The sequence below is a fragment of the Piliocolobus tephrosceles genome, chromosome 4 (assembly GCF_002776525.5).
Source record: "Piliocolobus tephrosceles isolate RC106 chromosome 4, ASM277652v3, whole genome shotgun sequence".
Lineage (NCBI taxonomy): Eukaryota > Metazoa > Chordata > Mammalia > Primates > Cercopithecidae > Piliocolobus > Piliocolobus tephrosceles.
Genome location: NC_045437.1, coordinates 21,581,892 through 21,606,413, shown reverse-complemented (window position 1 = coordinate 21,606,413; position 24,522 = coordinate 21,581,892). Strand labels below are relative to the sequence as shown.

Genomic DNA, 24,522 nt, shown 5'->3' with positions numbered 1-24,522 from the left:
TTAGTTGTTCTTTTATTTTTTAAAGTTTTAGCATCAACTGATAAACAATACTTGGAAGGCTTATTTATCAGTAGGTGTTCTCAGAGAAAAAGAACAAATTGGATGTTGATATTGCTATAGATGTAGATGTAGATATAGTAATAGAGATATTAAAGAGATCTCTCTATATATAGATATATAGATATCCATATATGGTATAGATAGAAAGAAAGAAAGAAAGAAAGAAAGAAAGAAAGAAAGAAAGAAAGAAAGAAAGAAAGAAAGAAAGAAAGAAAGAAAAAGAAAGATAGATAGACAGACAGATAGATATCTCTATATATCGATATATAAAGATTTGTTATAAGGAATTAGCTCACACAATTATAAAGACTGACTAGTCCAAAGGTATGCAGTTGGCAAACTGTAGACCCAGGATAGCTTCTAGTTCTAGTCTAGATAGACGGGCAGGCTCAAGACCCAGGAAGAGCCAGTGTTTTAATTCAAGTCAAAAGGCAGAAAAAAAGAGTCCAATGTGTCAGCCTGAAGGCAGTCAGGCAAGAGGAGATCTCTGTCACTAAGGAGGGATTTGCCTTTTTGTTCTATTCGTTCCCACAGCTATTGAATGAGGCCCACCCGCCTTAGGGAAGGCAATCTATTTTATTCAGTCTACTGATTTAAATAGTAATCTCATTCAGAAACACCCACAGAGGCACACCCAGGATAATGCTTGACCAAATCTTTGGGCAACTATGGCTCAGTCAAGTTGACATATAAAATTTACTATCAGGCTTATTCTTAAATAGAAGCCTGGCCACACAGGGTGTCTCACACCTATAATCCCAGCACATTCAGAGGTATAGGCAGGTAGATTGCTTGAGCCCAGGAGTTTGAGACCAGCCTGGGTAATATGGTGAAACCCCATCTCTAAGCTGTTCAGGAGGATCACTTGTGCCCAGGAGGCAAAGGCTGCAGTGAGTTGAGATCATGCCACTGCACTGCAGCCTGCACCACAAAACAAGACCCTTAAAAAAAAAAAAAAAAAAAAAAAGCCCAAGGCCTAATTCACAAATTTGTTTAGGGCAGATTCTATAGAATACAGATGATGGAAGCTGGTGGGGGATAGGGGGAAGAAATGGAAGGAGATGTAAGGGGACGTGCAAAGGTGTTAATGCTATGGTCCTAAGAAATAGAGAAACCACAGATACATTCTAATGTAAAAAAAAAAAATTAAAATTTTATTGTAGGGTGATGGGTATTGGTATCTACAACCTACTTTCAAATGCATCAAAAATTAAGCTGGGTTAGCAGATAGACAAATGGGTAGAAAATGATAAAAACATTTCTAAAAAGTCTGTTAAAAATATATAGACTAAGAGCTAAGTATATAGATGAATACTATATACTTTCATTATGAAATTGAAAATTTCATAATAAAATGTTTGAGGAAAAAGGAAGAAAAGGGATATATTCTGTGAGTGAACTGAAATTTAGAAACAAAGGCACTCAGATATCACTTAGTGTTTTATTGACAACACAGTATAAATGGTGGTACAATTTTATTGGGACAAGGCAAGCATGCAGTTTGAAAGTCAACAAACAGTATTCAAATTTATAATTAAAGAACTACTATAACATTTAATCATTTAGCCCATTTTATATATGTATTTTTTATAAGAACTGAAACAGAAACAATGAAAATAGAAACAATTAAAAATATCCCCAAGTGGCTGGGAAAGGAGAGTATGGTTGGGATTATAAACTCTTCAATTCTCTGTGATATTTAGCAATTTAATTGTATTACATTGATTAAAGTATTGTTGATCAGTTTAAACTGATGTAAAAAATTCACATTTATTGATACAGAAAAGTATTTATGATATAATCCATCTAAAAAGCAAGTTACAGAACAGTGAACAGTGTGCCATAGTACATATGAACAGAATTAGTGAAGTAATTTGCAGAGCTGTATACCAAATCAGAAATTATTTTGGTAATGAATTTATGATTTTTCCCCGTTTTCTGATTTTTTCCATGATCTCATATACTTTATTCTCAGAAAACAAAAGACAAAACCCCACATATACACAAAAATAAACGAGTAAGTTCATTACAACCCCAGAGGCTAAGTCAGTGGGAAAAGAGGGAAATGAATGGTTATGAGCATAAAGACAGGGACAAATAAAAGAAGTTTGGAGCACAGAGAACAATTTACAAATCAGCAGTCATTTTAAAGGACACAGAAATTATGGTTTTAAATATCATTCCATAAGCAAAGAGAATATTAAAATCATTTTTTGTAAAATTCCTTGAAAAATGTTCTGTAATAACTTTTTTATTTTTTACCCTTCTCATCACCACCATCCTCATTACCTCATAAGAGCCATATGTGGTAACTATCCGGGGTTGTGAATCTCTATCTCCTGCCAGGAAATATACCGAATTGCAAGAATTAGGTACTACAAAAAGAAGCATATTTTATATTAAGCAGTTACATTTTGAAGTAAATGAGTAACTTGATGGTGTTTCTATAACATATATATATGGCATATATATGTGTGTCTGGCATATATATATGGCACTCATATATATATACGATACATATATATGTGTCATATATGCATATATATATATATGGCACTCATATAAAAAACACACATAGCCACATATGGGTTACTAGTAGTATTTGTTGAACACAATTTTTGGTTTTCACACAAATCCACCTTTTCAAAACCAATTGTTCTTTCTCCCAGCATACCCCAGGCTGGCAAATGACAAATGAAAATAAAATCCCTGCTGGAAATAGTGGTATAAAAAGCATTTATCATTTATGTGCACTTTGCAACCCAGAGAAAATGAGAAATTTGTTTTAGTTTTGTGTAGTAGTTTCTAAAATATAATCAGAGAGATGCTAGTAAACATTTAACTTTAGATGAGCTTTCTCAAAACTTTTAAGCGCTGGAATGAAAGATTTGCTTACACTCTGAAGCTGGTGCTGGGGATCTTTTTTAAGCCTCCCTTGGCATCTCATTTTCACGCACCATCTGAGATGACTTGGAAAACACCAGAAAATAACAACACTACTTCCACAAAACAACTGCCTGGACAGTGCCTATTTCTACAGCCATCATTTATAGAACTCTTTTTCTGGGGAGAAATTTTATTTTAAGTGTCAATACTAAAAGATGATATATTTGGAGTTGGCTGCTTCAATCAGTAAATGTAGGCAGCACCGACTCAGAAACAGCTTATTTTTAATAATTGGAAGAAGAAATAGTTCTAGCTGTTAGTTTTAAATGGCTACAAAGGAAATAAATTATTTTTGTGGAATTATTAGCTTGCCGTATGTGTAGTTTAAAATGGTTGTGTAAAAATGGCATCATGTGATTTTTTTTTACAGCGAACATGACCCAAAAATGTGGAAAGACTGAGTTCTTTTTCTCTGTAACCCTCCTTCCTTCTTTGTGCAAATGAGACTAAGAACTTCCTTCACATTGTAAGCGAAGCCTGAATCCCATTGCTGACATATTTGAGAAAGCAGTTTCATTGATAGAGTTCAATTTCTGGACTAAAATTCAATATTTTCTAAGATTCATAAAAATTATTATAGCTTTAGTCTTGACAGTTGCCTTTTTATTTTAAGGAAATAAACCCCAGAAAGCACATAAACACATGCATCTACATACATACATACACGCACATTCACCACACAGTTTATGAAGGAATATAGAGTGCCCATTGGATCACTCAACTTCACTGGATGAATATGCAGACGTTTAAAAAAATAATTTTGAAAAATTTTAAATGATACTGAAAAATAATTATGGCATTTTGTTTTTTAAAATCTTGACTCATTTTACAGTGTGTGTATACATAGATACAAGCAGAGAAATATGTATCAATATAAATGTACAGTAAATATGTATTTATATATATTTACCCTTTCAGTTATATATTTACATAACCGAAACATATAAAAACAACAAAGAAGGGCAGGGCGCAGTGGCTCATGCCGATAATCCCAGCTCTTTGCGAGGCAGAGGCAGGTGGATCACTTGAGGTCAGGAGTTTGAGACCAGTTGACCAACATGCTGAAACCCTGTCTCTACCAAAACTACAAAAATTAGCCTGGCGTGGTGGCATGTGACTTGTAGTTCCAGCTACTCTGGAGGCTGAGGCAGGAGAATCGCTTGAACCCGGGAGGTGGAGGTTGCAGTGAGCCAAGATCATGCCACTGCTCTCCAGCCTGGGCAACGAGAGCAATTACTCTGACTCAAAAAAAAAAAAAAAAAAAAAAAAGAAGTTATGTCTAGGTAAGATGATGACGGAAATTTTCATCTTACTTTATACCTTTCACTATTGAAATTATTTTATAGTTGGAGTAAAGGAAATTTTATAATATCAAACATGAGCCAATGTCATTTATTTAATATCAAAATTAATATTGGAAAAACGTCTATACTTTAGGCTACCACCCATCTGCCTGAATTAATCAGCATGAATACTTAATTTTAAATATTACCCGTCAATGCAGATCACTGAATGTGATCTCCTTTAAGGTATTATCATGTAATAAACTGCTATAAAAGTCTAATTCTCTCAAGAGTTTTATGGTTATCCACTTCATTTTCAGGTCAACATTTTAACATATTTTCCTTTTTTTTTTTTTTTTTTTTTTTTTCTGAAGCTTTAATCTCTGCGAAGCCCATCTTCAAATTAGAAGGAAAAGGTAGAAGAGTGAGGAGTAGCAGCAATTCACTTGAATTTGGATCTTGGATATAACTAAAAACACATTTTGCTTTTTTATTTTTATGTCAGTTTGCGAAGGAAACAGTTATGGTTTTAGCTAAATGAAGAAATTTTTGTTTTGCTTTTCTTTTTTCTTTTTATAATTCTACTTGTATCACATTTCAAAACCTACTTTGAATTTTCATTCAGTTCCCACAGTATTACCATATATTCTTTGAGCTGTTGGCAACATGGATCCATTTTATAAAGTCCTGCCTTTTGCACTGAGCTTTTGCCAGTCTCATATATTTAGATAAATCTGAAAGCAGAAGCAATACCCAATGTGTTGAATATCTTTAATAGCATGGTTGAAATTTATAATTTGAAATTCATAAGTTCAAAGAACATTTATCTACGGCTTGATTTTACGCTTGAAACTTCCTATGCTTCACAGCAGTTTTTTTTTTTTTTTAATAGGAGGACAAAAATACTTCTATCATTCATAGCAATTTTCTTTATACTTAAGTAAAATATACAGAAACTTTTAAAGGAACATCAAAATCTTGTTCCTTCTTATTGTTGCCATATTATTTTTATTATATTACCCAGCCAGGTTGTTACAATTATGCTTATACTCTTATACAAATACACTTTTAGAACAAATATTGAAGGAAATACAAGTTCACAAAATGAATGTTTACCTTAATAACATTAATATGAACCATGATATTATTTTATTCAACTTAAACCACGCTCTTCAATTTAAGAGCAAAGATGTAGCCACGGTTGAAGTTATATTTATTTGGGCTATATTTGTGCTTTTAATTACTCATACTAATACATAAGAAGCTTATTTGCAATAGGATATTTATATAATTTTAAATATTTTCGGAGTTTGTGTGTGTGTGTTGAAATGTTAAGAAAACAGAACTCATTCTTAAGCAATTATTTGCAAAACAGCAGTGCTCATATGCAGATTTTTTTTTTTTTTGAGACGGAGTCTCGCTGTGTCGCCCAGGCTGGAGTGCAGTGGCGCAATCTCGGCTCACTGCAAGCTCCGCCTCACGGGTTCATGCCATTCTCCCGCCTCAGCCTCCGAGTAGCTGGGACTACAGGTGCCCGCCACCACGCCCGGCTAATTTTCTGTATTTTTAATAGAGATGGGGTTTCACCATGTTAGCCAGGATGGTCTCGATCTCCTGACCTCATGATCCACCTGCCTCGGCCTCCCAAAGTGCTGGGATTACAGGCTTGAGCCACTGTGCCCACCCCCCCCATATGCAGATTTTTAAGGCATAGCCCAAATGGTAAGAGACACTGCAAAAGTTTATTTTTCTTTTGGGTGATCTGTTGACTGAAAAGAGCTTTTACATATAAAAATGTGGATGCTGAAATCAAATGGCTATACCCAAATGAGCAAGAATAGTTTAAAAACATTTAAATCAGCATCTGCATAAAAATTAATGTACATATTATTTATAAGAATATGTTATATATGTATATATATTTATATTATGTATAAGAATATATTTATAGAAATATAAACTACTAGAAAATTATATATGATGCAATATTTTATGTTATGTAATATTTTATGTACATATTTATTTATTTACAGGTAGTTTATATACCTTTAAGTCTGTGTCCATTTTTCATTTATTCTCGGTCTCCAGTTTGAACAACATTGCCTTATGGTATTACATTGATAATTTTCCCTGCTCTTCAGTTCTCCTCCTTATTGTTTATTCATGTGTATCTTATTCCATGCTATAACGTAAGGTACTATATATGTGTTGAATTTTAAAAGAAATTGGCAGAATTTCAATGCTTTCCTATATTACTCAACATAAATATTCTATATATAGAATGAATTAGAACAAGCTATTTGTGAATCTGAAAGGTTAATCGGTGATTCTATCCATCATCTGGTTAATAGTGGTAAACTCATTCAAACTCAGTCTGTTAAATGAGATCCTCTGCCCTTTATCACTGAAAACCTCTTGGTTTGCCAGATTTTTCCCTTCTTTACAAATGAAAATGCTTAGTGTTTTCTGAGTTCCTTTGCACTATCTCCCACTGGATTCAGGTCACTGATTTTATCTTCAGAACACTTGGAAAGTTTATTTTGTGGTATTTATGAGCATAATTTATTTTTATTGTAATGTTTATTTAAAATGAAACAATACGTACACTGAAGTTTTGTGCATTTCATTTTATGAAAATGTTATCCCAAAGGGAAACAGAAGAACTAAATGCAAATTTTCAAAATTTGTTGGTTTTTTGCCTGTTGCTATATCTGAGGTTGTACTTTTGTTCTGATCTTCATAATACCTCAAAAAAAAAAAAAAAAAAAGATGGATTAAGAGAAGGATGAATGGAAGAATGGATATGAGATCTATCTGATATGCAAGTAGATTAATAGACGAATGGAGGAATATTTGGATGTATAGGTATATATGTGTTCATTGCACAGTTTCAACTTTATGTGTTAACATTTTTATAATAAGTTGGAGAAATAAAAATCAAGAAAACAGAACTGTAAGATTTTTTTAACGTTTTTGATTAGAGGGATTATATTGCAAATTATGAATTTTTAATTTGGCAACATCCTTTTAATGGTGTTCTTTCTTTGTTCTTCTCTTTCTCTTCCTCTCTCTCTCCCTCTCTTCCCTAAAGCTCCATTCCGACTTAGACAAGGGAGAGGGCACAGTTAAATACACCCTCTCAGGAGATGGCGCTGGCACCGTTTTTACCATTGATGAAACAACAGGGGACATTCATGCAATAAGGAGCCTAGATAGAGAAGAAAAACCTTTCTACACTCTTCGTGCTCAGGCTGTGGACATAGAAACCAGAAAGCCCCTGGAGCCTGAATCAGAATTCATCATCAAAGTGCAGGATATTAATGATAATGAGCCAAAGTTTTTGGATGGACCTTATGTTGCTACTGTTCCAGAAATGTCTCCTGTAGGTGAGTAGGCAAATCAAAATTCTGTGAGATACAACGAGACCTCTTCAACATTTAGTTTCTGCAGGTTGATGTACACATCTTATCTGTCGTCTAAGAGTATTTTTCAATGCTAGAAAATACAATTCTTTTCATTTATTTTTGTAACTTTTTCGTTTGTTTGTTTGTTTGTTTGTTTTTGAGACGGAGTCTTGCTCTGTTGCCCAGGCTGGAGTGCAGTGGCTGGATCTCTGCTCACTGCAAGCCCAGCCTCCCGGGTTCACGCCATTCTCCTGCCTCAGCCTCCCGAGTAGCTGGGACTACAGGCGCCCGCCACCACGCCTGGCTCATTTTTGTATTTTTAGTAGAGATGGGGTTTCACCATGTTAGCCAGGCTGTTCTCAATCTCCTGACCTCGTGATCCGCCCGCCTCGGCCTCCCAAAGTGCTGGGATTACAGACGTGAGCCACCGTGCCCGGCCCCTATTTTTGTAACTTTTTTGTTTTTCTTTCTGCTTCATTATGAAGATAACTACAACAATATATAACATTCTTTACTGGTTTCCAACCTGTGAATTTACCTGAACTCATAGAATCCTTGTGTGCTTTAAGCAAAAAAAAATGTATTTTGTATTGAAATGGATTGTTATCTCAATTCCAGACACCTGTATAGTGCTGGAGATACCTACCCTACACCACGAAATACCAGATAGTAATTCTTAGCTCAAACTAAATTATCTAAAGCATGCATCATATCTGGATCTGGAAGTGGTCCAGAAACAGGTGTGTTGCATCTTTTGTAGCAGTTAATAGAGATTCTGGAAGGGTGATACTGTTTCCTTTTCGGGTTAAATAACCCATACTTGTTATGTCATCAAGTCAAGCAGCAAATGAATAATGTCAACAAATCATTATTAGAACAAATTAACAAATTACAATTACAATTATCAAATTAACAATTGGAATATAGTAGCACCATCGTTCTAAAAATTTAATGATATAAGTATACATTTCCATATCAGCCTAAATTTACAAAGTCCTATAATATGTAGGATATAAGGTCAGTAAGTTAAGAATTCTGGCTTTAAAGACCATTTTAAGTTATAATTTTTATTCCTCAGTCACCACTGCTAATCCTTCAATTTATTTCAAAGTAACTTCTGGTTTTTATTACATTTGGAAGATAAAGCAACTTATCACATGTAGGTTACAACTTAAAATTCATGTATGAGCCATTGCCCATATTTTCTAAATCGGACGTGCCTCAGAGGGTTTCTACTGCTCCTACAACCACCCAGGACATGCGATGAAGATTGTGCACGCTACCCTGAGGGCAGAAGCAGGTTAGTAGCTATAGGAGCTGTCACATGGATTTACTATAAATGCACTTGAAATTGTGTATGTGACCTTATCAGGCATTTAAAGACTATAATCTCTCCTTGACCTAAGAAATCAGCTTGAAGTAATTCACTTAGATTTCACATTTTAATGTGGATACCCAAGGCTGCAAATCTGTTACTCAGTACCTGCTACACTTTTGGGGTTGCCTCTTTTATGCACTGTTATGATTGCTAGAAATTTAGAAGTCCAATTGGAAAGAAGCATGTCTTGTTAGAAAAAAGTCCCAGAAAACGAGGGAGGCTACATTTTAACTGTGTCTTGATTTTACAGGAGGAAAATAAAGTTAATATTTTTAGGAAAAAATAAGGCTTTTAAGATGACATGCTGTATAGTAGACAAATAGTTTAACTCAGTGCCTGCTTCATGTACCCTAGATGTGTTAACATGAATGTATGACCGTCAGTGACTTTTTGTTACCAAAACAACTTCCTTAAAGCAAACACACACACATGCCTCTACAGTATTGGAAAATTCTGTCTCATTAGATAAAACAATTAGGATTTTTCTTTTGCCGACTAGAAAAACTAGGGCTGCAGAGTTGGAGCTTTCATATAAGGAGTTTGCAGCCCGTATCCAAAGAGAGACATATATTTGGAAAGTCAAAAGTGTAGGTAAGTGAGAAAGTAGAGTAGATTCAGCTTTTGCAGATGGAGTGGGATATAATTTACTATGTTGTCATAAGATATTGGAAAGATCTTTGGAAGAATAGATTCTTAAGGTGTTTTCTCACTTGCCCTTACTGAAATTTCCCACTGGGCCTTCAACACAATTCCAGTAAATACTTAAATTGATTTTTAATGCACTGCTTTCTTTCATTTTTATTTATTTATTTGAAAACTGGGTCTCGGTCTGTTGCCCTGGCTGGAGTGCAATGGCCCAATCTTAGCTCACTGAAGCCTTAAATTCCTGGGCTGAAGAGATCCCCCTACCTCAGCCTCCTTAGTAGCCAGACGTGTGCCACCCAGCCTGGCCAGTTTATTTTATTTTATTTTATTTTATTTTATTTTATTTTATTTACTTTTTGTAGAGAAGGGATCTAGCTGTGTTGCCCAGGCTCTTCTCAAATAGTTCTGGCCTCAAATGATCCCTCCACCTTGGCTTCCCAGAGCACTGGGATTATAGTCATGAGCCGTCCTGCTGGCTCCTTTTTTTATTTTTAAAAGCAGAAGGGTATTTCTTTTGAATGTGAAATATTACCACATGGTATGAGTTAGTCCAAGTGTTTTTATACTAAATTTACATAATATATACTTTTCAAGTAAGTACAAAGAAGTATAAACACTGCTTGTAAATTGAATGTTAAAAATTAAATTTCTGTGCATTACTTTTGCCTTTCCCCATAATCTCACATATACACATAAAACCAAAAACAAAATACCCAATTACAATTGTGGTATCTGCTGTTCCTGCCTTGAAATTTCTGACTTACAGCTAACCAACAACTACTGTGCATCCAGAACTTACATCTATGTTCCTAGAGTACTTGAACTCCATTCTCAAGTGTATCCTTCTTACTAGGTGGAAATGGTTCACTGTTGTACTAATGTAAGAAAAGATTATGTTTTTCTCTACTTTTTTTCCTCTCATATAATCTAGGCAATTCTCCCTCTGTAACATTTTCCTGAGAATACTCAAATAATTTTTAATCAAGACCAGATGGAACTTTGTATGGTATATTGACAGTATACCAATTGTGACAAATCTCACTGCCTGTTGTAGATATCAGTGTTTGAGGTGTTCCCTATGAAATAACTTTTCTGTCCCAATAAGTGAGAATGCTGCTGTTTCATTTCCCAAAAAAAGGGAAACATTAATCAATTAAAAATACATACAGTGAAATAACTTATTTTGTAACATAAAAAGGAAGATGAAGAAATATTGGAACATTGAGATGAAGTTTAACAGTAATGGATTATATATCCAGAAATATGAATAACAAATCTGCAATGAAAATTTACTAATGCTACTAATTTTCACTTGTGTAAAGTGAACATTACAAAGAACATAGTGTACAAAGGGAGAATGGTGGTGGGTAGGGTGGATCAAGATTTCAGAGGAAAATCAATATTTAAGACTTACAGCCCTATGGAATATATTTAATTTTCCTAAAGTTGAAGAAAATTCCAGTGAATCTATGAATTGTTTAAGAGAAAGGTCACTCTGTTACTGACTTCTGCTACATCTAATATTCCAGGGAAGTAATATTTAGAGATAAAAAGCTTTTACTCTGACCTCTGGAAAGTACTTATTGATCCAGATATTCCCAAACTCAAAGTAAATCCTTGGAGACAAATTGGGACTTTATGAATGTGGACTTCATTCTTTAAGATCACTAGAGCAACAATAAATTACAGGAATGTACCCTCTTTAATATCTGATGATTATGCATAAGTGGGGTGTGCAGTTTTAAGTTACTTTTCCTAGAGTGCTGACAGGTTTAGAGTGTAAAATCCATACTCAATTTGTATCATCTTCCTCTGCTTGAGCTATGCCACCTTGAGTCATCTGATTTGACTATTTATAATTAGATTCCTAACCTATGATATGATATAGTAGATGTCAATAGTGACTCATGATTTATGTAGTAAGTCTTACCATTTTCTAAGCAGTAGTCGGGTGCCATGTGATCTAACTAAAAATTTGTATTTCTTATTTTATTTAACAATTACAATAACACCAATGCAGTATTATTCACTGTTGGATTTTTTTTTTCAGTGTGAAAACGTAATAACCCCTGTGGATAAGAAAGTAAGAATGATTCTTAGGCGCTTTAGAACCAAATTAATTAGAATTTAATATACCATTTTGTTTAGGTGTCATGGCTGCTAAAACAACTTTGAGAAGGTTAAACTTAGCTTGCAATCTTAGATGATCTACTTAAGAGTTTGGAATGTTTATATTATATTATTTGAGAATGGGGAGGCTTGCTTAAAGGAAACCTGAAGGATAAACATCTTTCATTCAATATCTTCAAAAAGAAAATTTAGCTGACGTTTAAATAAGAAAAGATACTCCTAAAATAAAGCAGAACACTGGCTTCATAAAAATAGTGAACAGATTCTCCCTAGCTTTTCTTTTTTTCTCTTAACTCTATCTTATTTTACATGAAATTTTGGGAGAAATGCTAAGATGAAATTTTTGATGGAGTTTTTCAGAGGTTATTTAACCAGAAACTATTTTCTTTTTCTTTTACCTTTTTTTTTTTTTTTTTTTTTTTTTTTTGAGATGGAGTCTCACTCTGTTGCCCAGGCTGGAGTGTAGTGGTATGATCTTGACTCACTGCAACCTCTACCTCCCAGGTTCAAGTGATTCTCTTGCCCCAGTCTCTTGAGTCACTGGGATTACATGTGTGCACCACCATTGTCAGCTAATTTTTGTATTTTTAGAAGAGATGGAGTTTTGCCACATTGGCCAGGCTGGTCTAGAACTCCTGACCTCAAGAGGTTTGCCTACCTTGGCCTCCCAAAGTGCTGGGATTACAGGCGTGAACCACCCCACCAGACAGCCAGAGACCACTTGCTATGTGGCCATATTTAAATAGTCCAAGAAGGAAAAGTGAAGATTGTGTCTGTACTTTACATTAATGAACTATTATAATTTATAAACATATGTAAGTCTCTACACTTCCTTATTTTCACAAAAATGCCATAGAGAGACAAATCAAGACATAATAAACTAGATATATTCTGTTATCCCGTGAGCCAGCCATGGAAACAGAGAGCAGCGCAATTAGTATCAGAGGAACAGGTGAATTATCATCTGCTTCTATCTGTGCCCTAAAAGAAGATTTTTTTCAGAAGCTTGAAGACAGAATGTCGACTATTTATTTTCTACACATAAAGACATTCTCCTTGTGCAATCAAAATACAATATTTAAAATCAGGAAATCCGCATTAATGTATTATTACAGTCTAATCCTTCAGCCCTATTCAAGCATTAGCACTTGTCTCAATAGTGTCTTATAAAACAAAAAGTTAAAGTTCAAAATCAAACATTGTATTAAAATATTAGGTCTGTTTAGTCTCCTCCAATCTGAAATAGGTTCATATTTTTTATTGGCTTCCATGACTCTAATATTTTTGAAGATTTCTACCAAGTTATTTTTTAGAATAGCCCTCCCATCTTGAGTATGTGTGATGTTTCCTCATGTATGAATGAAGCATATACATCTTTGTCAGAAATATCCCAAAAGCAATTTTTATACTCTCCTCATTGTGTTCTATTGGGTGGGCCATGGTTTTTGATTTGTCTCATTACTGGTGATAGTTATTTTTATTATTTGATAAAGGTTGTGTACAACTTATCTATGATGGCATAATACATTAACCAAAACCTTAGCAGTGTAAAACAGAGATACTTAAGTTTCTCATAGGAATGGCTCTTTTGAGTACCACTGTCTCAAGGCTTCTCAAGAGATTGTAGCTGCCTTGTTGGCTGGGATTGTGGTCTGATATAAAGGCTTAGCTAGGGGGTGGTAGAAATCGTCTATCTGTGATTATTTGCAGGCCGCAGTTCTTTGCTATATGGACCTCACAGGCCTACATCATAACGTGGCAGCTGGCTTTCCCCAGAATGAGCTACCCAAAAGAGAGCTAGACAGAGAGAAAACTCTCTGATTGAAGCCATAGTCTATTTATAACCTAATCTTGAAAGTGACATCGCATCCCTTCTGCCATATTCTACAAGTAAGTGCAACCCAAATACAAGAAAGCTGGGATCATTGAGGGCCCTCCTACAGTCTACCTACCACAGTCTATACTTTGGCTCTCAATGATTCATGTTGTTTTCTCATGCAATATATTCTCATCCCCTTCCTAGGACCCCAAAATTTTCAGCCCACTATAGCATCAGCTCAGAGTCCAGAAGCTCTTCATCTAAATCAAGTCCAGATGGGGAAGTGATCTTTGGGTTTAATTCTTTTTTTTTTTTTTTTTTTCGTTTTATAAAGTTTTTACTTTTAGCTCTGGAGTACCTGTGCAGGAAGTGCAGGTTTGTTACATTGATAAACATGTGCCTCGGTGGTTTGCTGCACCTATCAACACATCACCTAGGTATTAGGCCCAGCATGCATTAGCTCTTTTTCCTAATGCTCCCCCGCCCTCCACCCCACCTCCCATCAGGCCCCAGTGTGTGTTGTTCTCCACCCCGTGTCCATGAGTTCTTATTGTTCAGCTCACACTTACAAGTGACAACATGTGGTGTTTGGTTTTCCATTCCTGCGTTAGTTTGCTGAAGATAATGGCTTCCAGCTTCATCTATGTCCCTGCAAAGGACATGATCTCATTTCCTTTTTGTGGCAACATAGTATTTCATAGTGTATATTTTCTTAATCCAGATTAGTGATACTAAAGAGGCCAGTTACTACACATTCACCAAAAATGCAGTGGTAAAACAGGCACAAAATAATGTCTCTAGACATTCCTGTTGAAAAAAAAATGGGAAAATGCACAAACTAAAGGAATTATTGGTCTACCACATTTTAAAATCCCAGTGGTACTCTCAGTTCTGACCTCTAGGCTCCTTCTTCTGCCTTTTGAGTTATTCTTTTCTTCTCCCATGAAATACAGCTTGTACTTGCAATAGTACACGGGTGTTGAACTTGTTAAAAGTTCATATCCTTTTGTTCAGATCCAACTATCATTTCCTAGTTGTATGTAGTTGTGTGGGTTATTTCTCCTCCTTTTACGTTGATTTTCTCACACTTTATGAGCAGGGTTATTGCAAGTAGCAAGAAGAAAGTGTATATTTACCATTTGCCACAATCCCTGGGGAAGTGCAGTCAATACATTGGAAAGGGTCCTCATAAGAGTTTGATGATCATTCTCAGAAGAGTAGCCAGAGAAAGTCTAAATGCTAAAGGTTCCAGTTAATTATCTTCTTCTCTTTTCTCAAGTTTTCTCTCCATCTGACACATGAGCTCAATATTTACCATTGCCCTTTCTATAAATTTAACCAAGTTTATTTAAAAACATAATGACCTTCTTTCCCAATTTGCATTTTCTTTGGTGTAGAGGATGCCTTTACCTTGATGTGTGGAGACAAGCCGTTGATTTGTAAGAAACACCAATTATCAGGTTCCACTTGTGCTTCACAATCTGCTGAGTTGCTTTAACACATTTGATGAAATTGAGCAAGGCCTTGTGATCTCTCCTGTGTCAGCCTTGAAGTGTCCACCGCACGCAGCGTGGCAGAATTATTTTCAGTGCCATAGGATGTTATGGCTGTGTGTGCAGGGAGCATTTTATTCGTCTGTTTGATTCCTATGTTTTTATTAGTGGTGCAATTGCAAAGGTAATGCTATTGACACTTTTTGTGTGGCCTTGAGAGGAGACTATGAATTGTTTTAGTAGCAGCACGGTGTGTCCCTAAACATAAACCATGCTGTATTGATAGTTACTTTAGCAGCCACTGAGCAGCAATAAATGTTAAAAATTAACAAGAAGTTCCTTTTATTTTGAAACCACCAAATGACTCTAAGCATTAAATATATTTTAGCAGGAGTTGCTTCTCGGCCACAGAGTGGTTCAAAATATTAAACATATTTTCAAAGTATTACTCCTTCCCCAGCCTCCAAGTGGTTGTAAACATTAAATATGTTTTATAAAAACTGCTTTGCCAGCTACTGGCAAGATAGCTATGAACATCATTTTTCTCTAAAGTTGCCTTCCAGCTGTGGGACTATTTTTCCTTATTTGCTCTATTCTATTTATATTTTGTACACAAAAGCAGGCAAGAGGCTACGTTGGCCCAGTTGTCTCTTGCTTTATGATAAGTGATTGTGGGAGAGAAGTTGCACCTCCGTAAAACGCTGCTGGCCACAGGAGCTTGCTGAAGTTCAATTGCTGCTACTGAGTATTTCATATAGATGTCAGCTGTGTCTTCCAAGATAATTTTTGTTTTTCGTTGTGTAATGTGCTGAGGCATAAAGATAGGCATGCACTAACATCAGCATTAAGAAAAATAACTTGAAGCGACCAGACACTGATGAATTATACCCACTGATTCAGGTGAAAATATTCCGTGAAGAGAACAGACTCAAATGGCAGGACTAGTATGTTAATGAAGTCTTTAGCCCAAACATGATGAAAGACTTGGAACCTCTGTCTGGAAATCATCCAGTGTCACAACTGCATGCAATTCAAAATGAGTGAAGAGTATGCCCCTACATAAAGGTCTATCCAGGACTTATACCAGGAAATATTTTCATTTTAACCAAGTTCACAGTGAAAATAATGTGTGTCCCCTGAGTGAATTGAAAAATAAATTAGCTCTATCATCTCAGGCCCAGTAATTCATCATCAGGCCAAATAATTAATTACTCAGGAAGGCTTTGATTTCAATGGGAGCCAAGTGTTTTCCAAATAGTGTAGTCATGTATCTTGCCAAATGTTTTATTTTAGGTGTATGTTCAACAGATTCAAATATTCATCAATACCTATGTGGCAGGTACTATTTTAGGTACTGGAGCTAGAACTTGAGCAAAAAAGACAAAAATTCCTCCTCTCAGGAAGCTTTTACTCCAAAGGCCTCCTGCAGGGGCAGAAAGCTAAGCTCTGTCAGCTAAATTCAATATATCATCTGTTTTTATTGGAACAGTTAGACTTATTCAGTTCTGTGTTGTCTATGGCTGCTTTCACACCACAATGGAAGAGCTGGCAACAGAGACCATATGGCCTGCAAAGACTAAAATATTTACTATCTGGTCCTTCACAGAAAAGTATGTTGACCCATTACATAGTAGATTGAATTTGAGAGAGGAGATTAGGGTAAGGCCAACTTTTTAAATTGACCTATGAGGAAAAAGTGTTTTTTTCTCCCTAAAAAGTACCTCTTCCAAAAATAAATAAATAAATAAAAATACAAATAAAGAAAATGGCATGACCCCAGGTAAAATGAAAGGTAAAAGTAAGGACCACACTAATACATATGTATCAGCATGAAATCAGATGTTGCCATTTAGTTTCTGCTGAAAGTGTTGGTTTGGCTTTATTAAAATCACTTAAACACAGTCTTTCAATGTTATAGATTCATGGTAAAGGTTTCTTTAAGGTTTCTTTTTCTTTTTGTTAATTTTTAAAAACTTCTCTGCGAAAATTATTCCTTACACAATTATGTAACTACATTTTCCATTAAAACTAAAACTAAAATTGTAGAAAGAACAAGTCTATATTGGATTCAAATATTCATTTTCCATCTTAATTCTCAGGATTCATATTTGGTTGCCTCATTGAGATATAAGTATGTTGAAAAAAATGTAAAATTGCTGAAAGCAAAATTTTAAAACTCACCAGTATTAATAATTATCACCAAATAACTATTACAGAAAACTTCCTCGGAACGTAAAATTAGAGTGAAGGTATCAAGGCTGGCACTATTTTCATTCCCGACCAAGAAACTGACACCTGAAAATTAAAAAAAATCAGAGTCTGCAGTTTTACAAATAATTAACAAAATGAACATCAAAATATGGTGCAATTTGTTTAACTAGCAAAGGCACACAACGAAAAAGAAATATGTCAATTAAACTGTCAACCATGTTAATTTTGCCTCTGAGAAAAACATTGAAATGGGATAATTTCATGAAATGCTTTGATGATAACAAAATGCCAAAATGTGATTAGTTTCTTCAAAATTTAACTGAAACAAGAAAGCAGTTGGTGGCAGCCGAAACAACCAAAGGTCTTTTTTTAAATATACCATTTTTTTTCTTCTCTTTTTGCCTGTGTTTAATCAATAGCATACATTTTGTTTGACAGTGAAATGATTCATACTGAAAACATCAACATCACAAAAACTTAGCAGAAACTTTGCTGTAAGATTAGAATATACACTTCTATTTTCCCCAAACTTTTTAAAAAATATGATTAATATTTCTGAAAGAATTTCTTATCTTCATGAAATAATGTATTTTTCTTATTAGCATTAAGTGGTTATTTAGCTAAAGGCCAGAATTAGAAGCAACTCACTCATATGAGTATATTTATATTTCTGTTGTCAAATATATTTACTTAGAGTTTAAACCAAGATATATTTTATTTATTGTTCTCATCACTGCCTGTTAGTCAGAATGGATATTTTAAAATTTTACCAGGTCATGTAAATTTTGCTACCTATATTTCTTATTCCTGTTTGTTTAGAAAAATAATCTAGTCTATACCTAAGCTAACATGTAATCCTAAACATTGGAAATACAAAGATGAGTATGAAGAATTCACTTTCTAGTAAGTTTCAGTTTTTTACAAATGGCTGCTTAGATATAATGCATAAATATAATGTATTTTTAAAAATATGTCTTGTTTATGCATTACTTGAACCATAACTGATCCCCATTTCCAGTCAAAAAGAACACTGTCTACATATGTTAATCTTTAATACAACAAAAGCAGGCTTAGCTTAATGAGAAACTTATTAGAGTAAAATAGTTCTTTTTGTTTTTTATTTTTATTTTATTTTATTTTATTTTTTGCAATAAGAAGATTGTAATTTGGTAAATAGCAGGAGAAGAAAGACTTTCAAAGTTTATTTTATGGGTCCATGTATTTGTTTTTCCTGAGGGTGACTAGTGCTAATTCTGGGAAAGCAGAATGCTATGGGAAAAACAAAATAAGCCCTGAAGTACAAAATATTTGGATTCAAACTTTGGGGAAGGATGGGGAAGTGTTTAGAAAAGTGTTTTCTTGTGTAAAACTTAGCTGGTAAGTACTATATTTCACTGAAATTGTTATAATAATTGAAACAGATTATTATTGGAAAAACAACATCAGCAAAACTAAACCCTAGACGAGTTTAAATAAGTGCCAGCCATTTTTTTCCTATGGGGATTTAGAGTTGAAGTAGGTATCTTCAATTACTTTTCTTTATCCTCAATCTTATTCTTATAATTTTTCCTAATAAGTCACCTAAGAAGGGCATTTAAATAAGTGCTAGCCATTTTTCTCCTGTGGGGGTTTAGAGTTGAAGTGGATGTCTTCAATTACTTTTCTTCTCTATTATCATTCTTATGCTTATAATTTTTCCTAATAAGTCACCTAAGAAGGGGATTCTAGAAACAACTCTTTCCAAGAATACATATTGTTTTAAGAAGTATCAGTTACCCAAAATATTTGAATATAAACTAGGAAAACAGGAGAGGGAGATTATGGTATAAACAAGGAATTACTGTACAATAATATGTCTAGTGGACGTGAAAAGTAATGACTTACAATTTGAATTTGCAAAGATGGACCAAACAAATACATTTATTTCTTCTTTATTCCAAATTACCATTGAAATAGTAAAATATAGTACTTATTAAAATAACTATGGAAAGCTGAGAAGAATTCTACCAATAGACTAAAGAGTAAGCAATTTCTGAAGGACATAAGTCATATCAGAGGCACTTTGGTCTTTGGCCATAAAAGAATTATTGGAGGGACTTGCCTTTTCACCATAAACAATAAGACTGGGCAACATGTATTAGGAAACAGGTTTTATGCATCAAACAAGAAATACAAGTTTTTCATACTCAAGAGAAAAGAAAGCCATGAGATAAGCACCACATTTAACCAGAACATGTGACTAGGGGCAATTTTTCTACCATTAAACAAGGAGGCCGACTCTAAAAATAATGAGTTGAGAGGAAGAGATTAAATCTTAAAGCTCTCATTTTGTAGGTTGTCTGCTTATTTGTTGATAGGTTTCTTTTGCTGTGCAGAATCTCTTAGTTTAAATAGGTTCCAAAAAGTGGTAAGGGTAGAGGGACAAGAGCCAATGAACTTTCTAGTAGGTATTCAGTTCACTAACCAGCTGACAGGATGAGTGGAAGCCCAAACAGTAGCAGCAAGCAATATAACCTTGTAACAAACCTGCGCATATACCCCCGAATCTAAAACTAAAATTAAATATATGTCTATATCATCGATATCATCTCTATCTCTGTCTGTCTATCTATCTATCTATCTATCTATCTATCTATCTATCTATCTATCTATCTATATTTGTAAATAGCTTAAAGTTGCTTAAGTGGCTGATGAGAGCTGCTTAAGTGTCTGAAATTTGTATAGGAAAGGAAAAAGAGGCACGAGGCAGGCCTATAGAAGCCACAATAAGCATTTGGCACCAATTTCCTCAAAAGCTGCTCTATACATGAGCAGGGTTAACATCTACAAGACCTGCTGAAAGCAGATACTGTGGGAATAAGATATCAGTAGTAACAGGACAAGGAGATGTTGGGGTTATTGACTAGCCACAGGGAAGATATTTCACGGAATATTCCAGGCATTAAGAACAAGGACTATTTCTTTCAGTAAAGACTATGTCCTATATTTAAGAACAAAAATGAAAGAGACTTTCCTTAACAAATAATGAAACCAGGCATCGCAGATCAAAAGGATCTGTTAGCCACTTAACAGTTTTCAAAGGACTACCTTAGGGCCCTTTACAAGAAGACAACATCTAGATTTTCTGCAATGTATTAGTCAAAAATACAAGTTATGCAAAGAAACAGGGAAATTTAATCAATAATCAAGAGGAAAAAAGCAGTCAATAGAACATACATCAAAATGACTCAGGCATTGAAATCAACAGGTATCTATTATGAATATGTCCTAAGACTATGGAGATACTGTCACAGTGATAGAACAAAAAAAGGAAATTTTGAGTAATAAATATTTTTGAAGTAACAAGTACGAAATATACAGTGAAAGAGTCACTGGCAGGGTATACTCTCAGGTTTCAGCTATCTGCAAAACAGACAAATAACATTGAAAACCATTTTTGAATTTACCTAATCTCAGATAGAAGAGGAAAATGACTAAAATAAGAGATTGAATGACATGGGATATCAAGCCAACAAACCCATACACAAATGAAGTCTCAGACGGATGAGTCAGAAAATGGGAAAGAAAAAATATGTTTTCAAATTTTAATGAAAAATTTCAATGCAGAGATCCAAGAACATCAAACCAAAAAGAATACATGTGTGAAGGATATATAAAGCGAATAGCATAATTAAAATGAAATATTGAAAAATATCCATTTACCCTAAGGAAGGTAACACTGAACCTGTGAAGAAAGAAATATCAACAACCAAGGGAAGAAAACAACACCCAAATAAGAATATAGTAGGCAAGTAGTAACATGGTAATTTAACAATACTCACATCACTGATTGAATGTAAATGGATTGAACATGTATATTAGTTTCCTAAGGTTATGTAACAAAGTACCATAAACTGGGTGGCTCAAGCAACAAATATGTATTATTTCAGGTCCTGAAGGCTGGAAGTCTGAATTCAAGGTACTAGTTCTTTTTAAAGGCTGTGAAGAAAAATCTGTTCTAGATGTCTCTCCATGGCTTTTAGATGGCTGTCTTCATGTTCATATGTTGTGCTTTCTGGTGGCATTTCTGTGTCCAAATTTCCCCCTTTTATAAGGCCACCAGTCACATTGGATTAGGGCCACTCTAATGATCCCATTTTGACTTGATTACATCTATGAAGATCCTATCTTTAAATAAGGTCACATCCTTAATCACTGAGGTAAGGACTTAAACATATGTTTTTTGGCGGACTACAATTCAACCTATAACACACTCAAATTAAGAGCTAGCAACTTTGAAACTGGATTTAAAAAGGACAAAACTACATGCTCTGCACTATGAATGCATTTTAAATATATAGATAAAATTAGGTTGAAATGAAAGGAAGTAAAACCGATGCAGCTGGCTAATACCAAATAAAGTAGGATTCCAAATAAGGTGAAGTATCAGAGATGAAATGATAAAAGTTTAATCTCATTCGCAATGCGTTATAATTCTCACTGTTTATACAACTGATAACAGAGTGTCAAAATGCACAAAGTAAAATCAGACAGAACTAAACAGAGAAATAGACTTTCACTCATAGTTGAAGATTTTAATCATCAGCTCAAAATAAACAATAGATGAACCAATAAAAATTAGTAAGGATTTGGAAGATTCTAACAATGCTATCAACTAATGTAGTCTAATTTCAAGTTGTAGAACACTATACAAAATATTTTATGAAAATATTTTTATCAAATTTACATGGAACATTTATGAAGGACTGGGTAGTCTCGGCCATTAAATAAGTCTCAATAATTTGAAAAAGATTAAAAATTATCTTCAGAGGTGAAACAATGGTCTTTGCGTTGATTGAGATATTGATTAAATATGCACACTTGTGAAAACTTATTAAATTGAATGCTTAATTTCTGTGCATTTTGCTGTATCTCAATTCTAATAGACAGAAAGGCAAACATATAAATAGCTATTATATACATACCGACACATGCACACATGTGTCCACGTGTGTGTGTGCATGCATGTATGTGTGTGTATAAGTCATTTGCATATATGCTGGCATGAATCCAAGTAAAGGTGAGGAATATACATATTCTCACACTGGTAAAAATGATGACATTTTACAGACTGATTTTTTTTGTGTGTGTTTTAATCCAGAAATAATCTCGAAATTAGAGATACAAGGGAGTGGAAATTGGTCCATAGAATAAGAATTGTCCAAGAAATTTATAGCACATGACTCCCTGTCCCACACTCAATTGACGTTTGTTTTATGTCTTTACTCTGAGAAGAAAGCCCTCAGTTTAGCTCTCTAAATGATGAGTTCAGAATCTACTCACAAGAATTAGAGATTAGTAAAGTTCCTTGTGTTCAGTAGAGTTCCCTGAGACAAACATGAGGAGTAGAAGTGCTGCCACTTTCAAAAGACTTACATATAGACCACTGAAAAGAAAGCCATTATGTGGTCAATTTTAGAGCATGTGCCAAGTGGAGATGAGAAGAATCTATTCTGTTGTTTTGGTATGGAGAGTTCTGTAGATGTCTATCGTCTATCGGACCCTTTTGGTGCAAAGTTGAGTTCAGATCCTGAATATCTTTGTTAATTTTCTTTTTTTATTATTATTATTTTTTATACTTTAAGTTCTAGGGTACATGTGCATAACGTGCAAGTTTGTTACATATGTATACTTGTGCCATGTTGGTGTGCTGCACCCATCAACTTGTCAGCACCCCTCAATTCATCATTTATATCATGTGTAACTCCCCAGTGCAATCCCTCCCCACTCCCCTCTCCCCATGATAGGCCCCAGTGTGTGATGTTCCCTTTCCCGAGTCCAAGTAATTTTCTACTTGATGATCTGTCTAATACTGTCAGCAGTGTGTTAAATTCTCCCACTATTACTGTGTGGGAGTCACTTTGTACTCTAAGAACTTGATTTATGAATCTGAGTGTTCCTGTGTTGGGTGCATATATAGTTAGGATAGTTAGGTCTTCTTATTGAATTAAACCCTTCATCATTACATCATTATGTAATGCCCTTCTTCTTCTTCTTTTTTTTTTTTTTTTTTTTTTTTTTTTTTTTTTTTTTTTTTTTTTTATGAGGGAGCCTTGCTCTGTTGCCAAGCTGCAGTGTGCTGGCACAATCTCGGCTCATTGCAATCTCTGCCTCCTGGATTCAAGCGATTCTCCTGCCTCAGCATCCAGAGTAGCTAGGACTACAGGCGCACACCACCAAGCCTGTCTAATTTTTTTTTTTGAGATGGAGTCTCACTCTGTCACCCAGGCTGGAGTGCAGTGTCATGATCTTGGCTCACTGCAAGCTTCGCCTCCCGGGTTCACGCCATTCTCCTGCCTCAGCCTCCCAAGTAGCTGGGACTACAGGTGCCTGCCACCACGCTGGGCTAATTTTTTGTATTTTTAGTAGAGGGGTTTTACCGTGTTAGCCAGGACGCTCTCAAACTGCTGACCTCCTGATCTGCCCGCCTTGGCCTCCCAAAGTGCTTTGATTGCAAGCGTGAGCCACTGCACTTGGCCAAAAATCAGCAGTGTTATAAACCAACAACAACCAAGCTGACAGCCAAATCAGGAAGGCAATCCCATTCACAATTTTCAAAAAAAGAATAAAATATCTAGAGTAAAATACAACTAACCAGGGAGGTGAAAAATCTCTACAATGAGAATTACAAAACACTTCACATAGAAATCAGAGCGGATACAAACAAAATGGAAAACATATAATGCTCATGGATAGGAAGAATCAATATCATTAAAAGGCCATATTACACAAAGCAATTTACAGATTTAATGCTATTTCTATCAAACTACCAATGACATTCTTCACAGAACTAGAAACAACTGTTTTAAAATGCATGTGGAACCAAAAAAGAGGCCAAATAGACAAGGCAATCTTAAGAAAAAGAATAAAGCTGGAAGCATCAGGCTATCTGGCTTCAAACTATACTACAGGGCTATGTTAACCAAAACAGCATGGTACTGGTACAAAAACAAGGACATAAACCAATAGAACAGAATAAAGAACCCAGAAATAAAGCCACACAGCTATGATTATCTGATCATCAATAAAACTGACAAAAACAAGCAATGGGGAAAGGACTCTCTTTTCAATAAATGGTGCTTGGACAACTGACCAGCCATATGCAAAAGACTGA

At 34.8% G+C, this 24,522-nt stretch overlaps 1 protein-coding gene across 2 annotated transcripts in view; it reads left to right on the top strand.

Moving 5' to 3' along the window:
* Positions 1–24,522, top strand: part of CDH12 (cadherin 12) — a 494,468-nt gene that overhangs the window by 249,962 nt on the left and 219,984 nt on the right. For both annotated transcript variants that reach the window (XM_023218204.1, XM_023218205.1), the window contains one exon: positions 7,381–7,675. In XM_023218204.1, the coding sequence (XP_023073972.1) occupies positions 7,381–7,675 (295 nt within the window). The remainder of the gene's footprint in view (positions 1–7,380; positions 7,676–24,522) is intronic.